Genomic DNA, 9,961 nt, shown 5'->3' on the forward strand with positions numbered 1-9,961 from the left:
TCAGCGGGGATCAGTGGACCGATCCCTTGCTGAGCAGGCGGATCCGCTTGGCAGAGTCCGCCGTCTGCAAGGAGCCATAAGCTCCATGTGCTTGCCCAATGCATATGATGTGAATGGGCCTGTGCATTTGTATTTGAATTATTGCTATAATTGCAAACATGTAAAATCTCATTCTAATTGATCTCTGTTGTTTTTGTAGGACACAAAAGTTTACCTGGAGGTAGAAATACGGTTTTCAGATATTGCAGATTTGGTTGAACACTACTATAAGAGCCCATTACCTGGCCACAATACTCTAGTTCTAAAACATGCCTATGGGTGTATGATTAACCCCAGGTGAAAAGACCACCATAATAGAATCATTATTCAAACTATAGTCCTCAGACTGTGTGTTGGGATTTGCCAAGACTATACAAGTGGAAAACCGCATCACAGGGGTAGTGCCCTTCTGCCCATCTCTAACAAAGACTTAACATAAACGTTTTTTAGTCTACAAAATATGATGACTGGAGGACCAGATTACGAGCGACAATCAATGAGGAAAAACAATCTTGGTCATTTGCACATTTCCTCTGCAATGGAAATTCAAAACACAGACCAGTAGAGTGCAAAGAAGGAAGGATGTGGAAAAAAGATTGACAAGAAGGAAGCTGGGCAGGAACATTCCTCAACTTTAATCCTTTTCAGAGATTATCTCCGCATAAGGCCCAGGCCTGAAATGTATGGTGGGTAAATAACCCAGAGCCACTGTGAAGTCTAATGTACCATTTGCTTATAGTTGGAAAATTTGAAGACCTTTGTTGACGACAAGAAACATATCAATTGACACCTGATGCAGGAACTCGTTTTGTGGACTGATTGCTGGTTGTAGGTGTCTACGGTCCTAACTAATGGGTGTCTTGTATCCTGTGACCAACCATGCATGAACTGTGGGCCTCTCTCCTCCTGATTATTTCTACATTGAAGCATCACAAGAAGATCTCTAAGCCAACCAATGTCATCTGTTGCTGTCTTTGCACCGCATACACTACCTTGTTAGTACCCAGAGCTGGAGAACCGTATGGGTGGTACCCAGAGCATGTGATTAGTATGAATAGATTTATGGGGCTACATGTAAAAAAAGGCATAGTTTGGCATGATCAAAGGGCACATTTGCTCAGAATACTGCACATCTTTAGTCAGTTCCATATAGGTTTGCCACCTCATCACTTTAAACCCAAACACATATTAATTGAACAGGTTCTGTGGCTGATTAAAGTGGATGTAAACCCAATTCATGAAATTTGAGCTGGGCACATATATCTGCAGTGTTATGTTATCTTTCGTTAAAGAGCTAAGTCCCATAGCTCTCTCCTGAACCGTTCCTCTATTATCAGCCTGATGACTCCTGACAAATTCTAAGACACATCAGACAAAAGCAGCCTGACATTTCTGTCAGGGGAGGTTGCTATAAATAGATTAGCAGGGAGCTGGCCCTGTTACTGCCTATGATGAGAGGGGGTGTGTGCCTTTCCTCCAATCAGCAATGTTAGCTATCTAGACTATATGCCCAGACATCACACTCTGTGTCAGGCTCGATTCACACCTATGCATGTTGCTTTTGAGCGTTTTTGCAGTGCATTTTGCGGTGCTTGCCGCGTTTTTTGACTTGCGTTTTTACCGCGAGTTGCTTTTTGCGTTTTAATTTTTTTTTACATCAATTTACATTTTTTTACATTTCATTTAAAAACTAGGTTAAAAAAAAAAACTGCAAATCGTAGTAAAAACATGGTACTTGCGTTTTGGATGCGGGTCCATTGACTTCTATTACATGCAAAACGCTGCTTTTTGCGGTAAAAAAAGTCCCCGACCCTTTCCAAAAACGCAGAGGCACAAAAAAGCATTGATGTGAACATGTTCCATAGGAACCCATTTAAAAAAATGTTCCTGCTTTTTTGCAAAATGCACCACAAAACGCATTCGTGTGAATCGAGCCTTAACCAGGAAAATAAATTTACTAACACGATCTGAACGTTCTAAATAATATATAAATGTGAAGACAGCAGATATACATGTAAAGCCTCGTACACACGATCAGTCCATCCGATGAGAACGGTCTGAAGGACCGTTGTCATAGGTTAACCGATGAAGCTGACTGATGGTCCGTCACGCCTACACACCATCGGTTAAATAACCGATCGTGTCAGAACGCGGTGAAGTAAAACACAACGACGTGCTGAAAAAAACGAAGTTCAATGCTTCCAAGCATGCGTCGACTTGATTCTGAGCATGCGTGGATTTTTAACCGATGGTTATGCCTACTAACGATTGGTTTTAACCTATCGGTTAGGAATCCATAGGTTAAATTTAAAGCAAGTTGGCTTTTTTTAACCTATGGTTAAATAACCTATGGGGCCCACACACGATCAGTTTTGACCGATGAAAACGGTCCATCAGACCGTTGTCCTCTGGTTAACCTATCGTGTGTACGAGGCCTAAAACCTAAGTAGGGAGATTTGGTTCATCCCTGTGTATCATCTGAGGCTGTTCACTTCACTGGGGGTATGGAGGGTTTACATCCACTTTAAGGTGGTAATTAAACTCACTTAGTGCCTTATCTGCATTAAATCAGCCACAAAACCTGTGTAATTAATATGTGTTCAGGTTTAACCCTAGTTCAATATGATTTGTTGTTTCCCAATAAATGATGTTTTGTCCAGGAAGATATTACTTTTGACCTACATGTATATTATCTTTTCAAACGTAAGTAAAGCCAGATTTTATTTCCAGTATGTTTGGCATCGCACCTCACTGTATACAGCTTCTGAAGTGCTACTGCCAAGGTTCTCCAGGTACGAAATTTGCAACAGATCCACAATTTGTTTAAGAAAATTGTATACAGTGACAAAAATAATGGAAGGACAGATTTTGGGTTTACATACACTTTATTTCAAGATTATCTTCACTGTAAAATAAAAATAAAATATTAACTTCTTATACTGGCCACACACAACAATTCTCAGGCAATTTAAACCAATTTTACAACATTAATTTAGAGTTTGAATGCAAAAACACATAGGGGCAGATCCACATACCTTTTCGCAGGCGCAGCGTATCTAAGATACGCTACGCCGCTGTAACTCATGTTTTTTTTTAGGAATCGTGAATTTGCGCCGTAAGTTATGGCGGCGTAGTGTATCTCTCGCAGCGTAAGGGCACGGAATTCAAATGGATGTAATGGGGGCGTGTTTTATGTTAATATGTCGTGACCCCACGTAAACAACATTTTTTTTTTAACCGTGCATGCGCCGTCACTGGGGGTATCCCAGCGCGCATGCTCGAAAAATTAAACCGGAACCAGCCAATGTTTATGACGGTGACGTCATTCTACGCAAACTCCTATTCGCGAACGACTTACGCAAACAACGTAAAAAATTCAAAATTGTACGCGGGAACGACTGCCATACTTAACATTGAGTACGCCTCAGAACAGCAGTTTTAAATATATGACGGAAAAAGCCGAACGCAAACGACGGGAACGCCACCTAGCGGCCACCGAAAAATTGCAGTTTACATCCAACGGCGTACTAAGATGTACGCCTGTCGGATCTAGCCGAGATGCTGTTGTATCTTGTTTTGTGGATACCAAAACAAAGATACGACGCGCAAAATTTGAAATTACGCGGCGTATCAAGAGATACGCCGGCGTAATTTCTTTGAGGATCTGCCCCATAGTTTTGATCCATTATTGAAAGCTAGTTGAAATTGGTGCACATGTAGTATGTGTGTTGCCAGCATTATATTATTTTCAATTACAGGTATATTAGTCGTATATCCTATTTTGATGACAGAGGAATGCTTATAAGTATGCTAAAATAACTGTCAGTGTTGTAATGGGTGAAGAAATGGTGACTTAATATCTAGGGCGACATAATTAAGACCAAAGAACCACAGCACAAGTCAATGGTCCAGATAAAATTTTATTCCAATATAGGTTCACATAGATGATCAAAAAGGAGTAACCAATGCTTTTCAGGGGTCCAGAGACACCCTTCATCAAGGCTTGAAAAGGAAAACAAAGTACATGAACTAAAATAATAATGATATTTTTTATCAGTGTGATATCAAGGCACAGATAGGTAGGTTTTCGATGAATCAACTTGGGTACAATCAGCCTGCCCATAGATGTTTTTAATCTTGGCAAGTCTGTACTGACCGGGCTAAGATTCGAACCATCTATGGCCAGCTTAAGCAGCAAGACAGATATGATAGTTTTAAAAGCTTTCATTTTTTTTATCTACTCAGATTAAGTAAGGTACCAGTTAATTTCTGTAGTTCCATCCGTCTACTAATGGATACAACTATGGTTCGAATCTCGGCCAGCTCAGCAGGAACTGGACAAGGTAAACCATGTATGGGCAGGCTTGAATTGTACCCAAGTTGATTAATCGATCAAGTCACTTGGGTACAACCAGCCTGCTGGATTTTACAGCTTCCCCCACCAAGAGAAGACAGTGGCTCGGCAGGAGGGATTCTTGCGTCAACACGGTCTGTGGCTGCAGGAAAGAAGTTCCCTCCATCTATGGCCAGCCTAACACAGAATAATACCCTGCCAAACAATAAGCCACCGGTTGATACCGGTTTATAGTTTTTTATGTTACATGATAATTGCCTAAAACCCTTTTTTTTTTTTTTTTTTTATCCTATGGGGCAACCTTGCCGTGTTTTGAATTGTTTTGTTTCTGTAATTACATAATTAATTTTTTTTTTTTTAGATTGCTAATTGGTAATCTTTCACGATGCATCTGAAAAATGTCTTGAAATGTTTGAAGTTGAAGCTTGTTTTTGTTTTTTTGTACGATAAGTTATCCCATACACTACAACATTTCACCAAATGGGGGATTGATTAGGGTGAAATATATAAATGATAAGGTATGTTGGAGGTCATTTAACCACTTCAATACCGGGCATTTTCACCCCCTTCCTGCCCAGACCAAGTTTTAGCTTTCAGCACTGTTACACTTTAAATGACAATTGTGCGATCATGCAACACTGTAACCATATTCAATTTAGATTTTTCCTCACAAATAGAGCTTTCTTTTGGTGGTATTTGATCACCTCTGTATTTGATCACCTATTAGGGAGTGATTCTAACTGTAGGGGGAGGGCACTCACAAGGGGAGGAGACCGATCGGTGTTCCTCTGTACTGGGAACTCATATCGGTCTCCTCTCCTCTGACAGGACGTGGATCTGCGTTCACGCACAATCACGGGTGCCCGGCAGACATCGTGGCCGCCAGGCACCCGTGCATTGGGTGCCGAGTGATGCGGCGGGAGCGCACACGCCCCCTAGAGGCTCAGCAAGAAAAAGACGTCATATGACGGCGGCCCAGAGGGACAAAGGGTTCCTGCGACTGTCATATCACGATGTGCGGTAGGGAAGTGGTTAAACAAAGTTGCACTTTTGAACATTTTGGAGACATCTCTCTATGCTGGTTGTCTGTTGTAAAGAATTTATAGAAGCTGACCAGTACGTAAGAAAATATTGTGTCTGAAATATGCTCTAAATTTGCCTATTAGGAGGTACTTAATAAAATAATTAGGTATGGTAAGAGTTTTCACCCGTCTTTCACAGAGGCATCGCAAATGATACTTTACAAAGTGATCTCATGCTACTATCTAAAGGGCCGCCATTAAGCTGGCCATACACGGAATGAATTTCTGCCACATCCTGATGAACAACGTCATTTGTATATGTCGGCCGAACAGTGGTAGCATCCAAGAAGATAGAAGCACTGTTCAGGTATTCTGACAGCTGTCAGAAAACAATAGCCGTCAGGGGAGATTTCTCCGTCCATGCTTTTTAGAATGTATGGCCAGCTGCAGTTCCAGACCTCAACCAGAATACAATGGAGACTAAAAAAAGGTACTTGCAGGCACCACAATGTGCCTACACCTTGTAGTATTACTTATTGTCTGACAGCTTCATTTTAAGTAAGAAAAAAGGAAAAATGAGCCTGACTTTAAAACAAATTGGTCTGCTTTGCAGACTATTAGCTAGATTTAGCAAGATGGCCGCAACTTTGCGGCAGCGTAGCTTAGCGTGTTTAGGCTACGTCGCCGTAAGTTAGCGAGGCAAGTACTTGATTCTCAAAGTACTTGCCTGCTAAGTTACGGCGGCGTAGCCTAAAGCGGGCGGGCGTAAGGGCGCCTAATTCAAATGTGTCTGAGGGGGCGTGTTTTATGTTAATGGGGCTTGACCTTACGTTTTTTACGTTTTTTTTAGACGGCGCATGCGCCGGGCGCCTACATTTCCCAGTGTGCATTGCGGGCGCCTACATTTCCCAGTGTGCAGTGCGGCTATTCGCGGACGACTTACGCAAACAACGTAAAAATTTCGAATTTCGAAGCGGGAACGGCGGCCATACTTTAACATTACTATTCCATCTATTAGATGGAATAACTTTAGGCCTGATAATGCCTCACGGAAACGGCGTAAATGTACTGCGGCGGCCGGGCGTACGTTCGTGAATCGGCGTATCTACTAATTTACATATTCTACGCCGACCGCAATGGAAGCGCCACCTAGCGGCCAGCCTCAATATTGCAAGCTAAGATAGGACGGCGCAAGCCGTCGTATCTTAGATATGTTTAAGCGTATCTCTGTTTGAGAATACACTTAAACATAAGCCGGCGTAGATTCTGAGTTAGGTAGGCTTATGTACTGATAAGCCGGCCTAACTCTTTCTGAATCTACCTATATACATCTACACTTATGCCGCGTACACACTACAGACGGTCAGAATTTCTGTCAAAAACGTTTGCCCTCGGGAAACTTGAGAACCAGCTCTCAAATTTTTTTCTGTCGAAAAAAATTTCTGACAGAAAAAGTCTGATGGGGCCTACACACGATTGGAATTTCCGACCAAAAGCTCAAATAAAACTTTTCTTGTCGAAAATTCCGACCGTGTATAGAAACACATTCATTGGAAACTGAATTGCCAGGCTTTTCCTTGCACTTTCCTAATGTAAGTTTAAAAATGTTTGGTTCTAAAGTTTCATACATTTTTCCTTTTGAAGCCCATAGGTTCACTATCTGATTTTTAAAGGATAAGTTCACCTTTCTTAACATGTGATACCCATATTCAGGGTGTAACATGTTACTGATGCAGAAGCCCCCCTGAGTCCCCGCTGTGACAGTGGGCCAGGGATCCTCTCCCCACACCCGCTGTCACAGTTTTTTTTTTTAAAGTGGCTGTTCAGGGCACCGCCTACCCAGCCTTGTCATTCATTCACAGAGCTGTGAATGAATGACACATGTCACATAACTGGGTGGGCTCTGGTGCAATGCTCTGCGCCCCAAAACCCACCCTTTTTGAACCCAGCTAGAGCCTCTGGCTCAAATCATGTGCTTCTAAAAAAAAAAAAATAGAGCATATTTCAGAACATGGAGGAACAGTAATAAACTGAATCAGTATAGGTAGTCCTGCCCTTAGAAGAAATGTGCAAGCTTTTGCATGATACAGACTGCATGATTGAACTGCACTCTGACATACATGCCCATCGTGTAGGGCATGGGTGCTCGACCTGTGGCCCTCCAGTTGTTGCAGAACTACAAATCCCATGAGGCATGGCAAGCCGCTGACATTTACAAGCATGGCTCCTGAAGTCATGAGGAATAATGGGACTTGTAGTTTCGCAACAGCTGGAGGACAACAGTTTTAGCACCCCTGGTGTAGGGTCTTACTCAGGGCTCAAGTCCTGCGGGAACGGAGTTCCTGCACTTTTTTCACAGCAGGAACTCAGTTCCCTTTGCTGGACTAGAGCAGCCGAGAGCAGCAGAGCAGCTCGCGCCAATCCTTCACTAAGCGTTGATTCGCCAAGCTCGAGTCACTGACAGGGGCAGGCGAACCTTAGTAATCCTTTATGTTACTGGCCGATTCCTGTATATGGATTCATCGGGTAGTGTGCGGGTATTCCGTCACTTCCTCGATGCCGCAATGTCTCCTGGGAGCTTTTGTCATTGTTCCCAGGAGACATTGCGGAGGTCTGCTGCGAGTTATTGCGGGATTTAGAAAGAACTCGTTAACTCGCGGCAGACCTCCGCAATGTCTCCTGGGAACAATGACAAAAGCTCCCAGGAGACATTGCGGCATCGAGGAAGTGATGGAATACCCGCACACTACCCGATGAATCCATATGCAGGAAGCGGCCAGTAACATAAAGGATTACTAAGGTACAGTGGATCAAAAAAAAAAAACCATGCGGTTTAGTAATTATGCATATGAGCGTATCATTTTTTTTTTTTTTTTGGTGGGAGAGTGGATCTTGGGTGGGAGTTCCCACACTTTTTTCCCCAGGACTTGACCCCTGGTCTTACTTGTGACCTTGTGACTGTACTGTGCTATTCTGACCTCTGTATCTACTTCGCTCATCAGCAAAATGATATGAAATTGTCTGTCCCCTGGACATTGGTGGCGACACATGAATCTCTGAATACGTTCCTCCATGTTTGCCAGTCTCCCTCTAATTTGTTAGCTATGATTTTCCCCTAGGAAAGGGCAAAATTCTGCACTGTACAGCCATTGTTATTTATTAATACACCTGCTTTGTACGAATGTAGATATCAAGGTTTAAAGTGATCGCCAATTTCAAAGCTGTTGTACAGAAATAAAGCAAACAGCTGGGGTTGCCTTGTGTGAAAATGACTGTGATTAGTTCGAATAAGTGGTGTGTACCATTCCAATGTCATTGTTGTATTCCACCCTCTACAGCAGCAGTGATATGATTGAGAAAACTCATGTTATAATGTGTAATATTGCTGTATATGATGCCTGCCTCTATCTGCAAATGATGTATATTGTAAATTGATCTACAGTGAGAATGTTATTCCACTTTTAAATTAAAGTACTTTTTTATACATATGTTGCTGTTTTTTTTTTTTTTTCCGTTTTTTTCATCAAGTTGATGTTGACACTGCATGCTCTTCCAAGCAAGAGAATATAACTTGGTGCACTAAGCTTAGGCTCACATATGCTAATAAAGAAAAATTATTTAGCGCTGGAATGTAAATATAAACTAAAAAATGCAAGCCAGCACTAAGGTAAATTCAAATAAAACACCTCACATTGACATAAAATAATAATAGTGCAGCGCAAAACAAACCAATTTTAAACTATACATACAGAAAGTTAAAACATATGATATATAATTAAAAATTATATAATAAAGTCCATATAAAGTGCTCAAGTGCAACAAGATGATCCAAATCGGAATATAATAGTGCAAAAATCCAAAGGGTGATATCCAGAAGGAACCTCCACGGCTGCCTTTTTTCACTCCACGCTGATGAAGTCCCGCTCATAGGGACGTAACGTCGTACGAGGGGAAGGGGCCACATGTGACGTCACCCGCGATCGCCGACCTAGACTGAAACCCATGCTCTTATGGATGTTTTATGCTGTTTCGCTGCACTCGTTTGAGAGTGCTTATACAGTGAGTGTATTCGTTTTTTTATTCTTAAATAAATGTATTTTGGCTTCAGAGAGCACTAGATTTCCTCTCCTTTGTTTTTTATGCCCTGATTGCCATGTCCTGATCCTGAGTCTGACTGATATCGTGGTTCTACTGCTGCATTGCTTGCTGTCCTCTGAGAACAGGTGGTTCTCTGATTATGCTTTGTGACCTATTGCAGGTCGAAGTTGTAAGGTGAGAGGCCATTCCTGCTATTTGGTGGAGGTTCCTTCTGGATATCACCCTTTGGATTTTTGCACTATTATATTCCGATTTGGATCATCTTGTTGCACTTGAGCACTTTATATGGACTTTATTATATAATTTTTAATTATATATCATATGTTTTAACTTTCTGTATGTATAGTTTAAAATTGGTTTGTTTTTAGGGGGCGTGGCTAGCCATCGAGCTGTATGGACGGCTGAATCTCCAGCTCCTGCACTGACCGGAGGATTACCTGCATTTAGC

At 41.9% G+C, this 9,961-nt stretch overlaps 1 protein-coding gene across 3 annotated transcripts in view; it reads left to right on the forward strand.

Moving 5' to 3' along the window:
• The window catches only part of SH3BP2 (SH3 domain binding protein 2), a 150,263-nt gene extending 148,981 nt beyond the window's left edge, over window positions 1-1,282 (forward strand). For all 3 annotated transcript variants that reach the window (XM_040335319.1, XM_040335317.1, XM_040335318.1), the window contains one exon: window positions 200-1,282. In XM_040335319.1, coding sequence (XP_040191253.1) covers window positions 200-340 — 141 coding nt within the window. In that variant the 3' untranslated portion in view covers window positions 341-1,282. The remainder of the gene's footprint in view (window positions 1-199) is intronic.
• The last annotated feature ends 8,679 nt before the right edge of the window (window positions 1,283-9,961 follow it).

Source organism: Rana temporaria, chromosome 1 (genome assembly GCF_905171775.1).
Source record: "Rana temporaria chromosome 1, aRanTem1.1, whole genome shotgun sequence".
Lineage (NCBI taxonomy): Eukaryota > Metazoa > Chordata > Amphibia > Anura > Ranidae > Rana > Rana temporaria.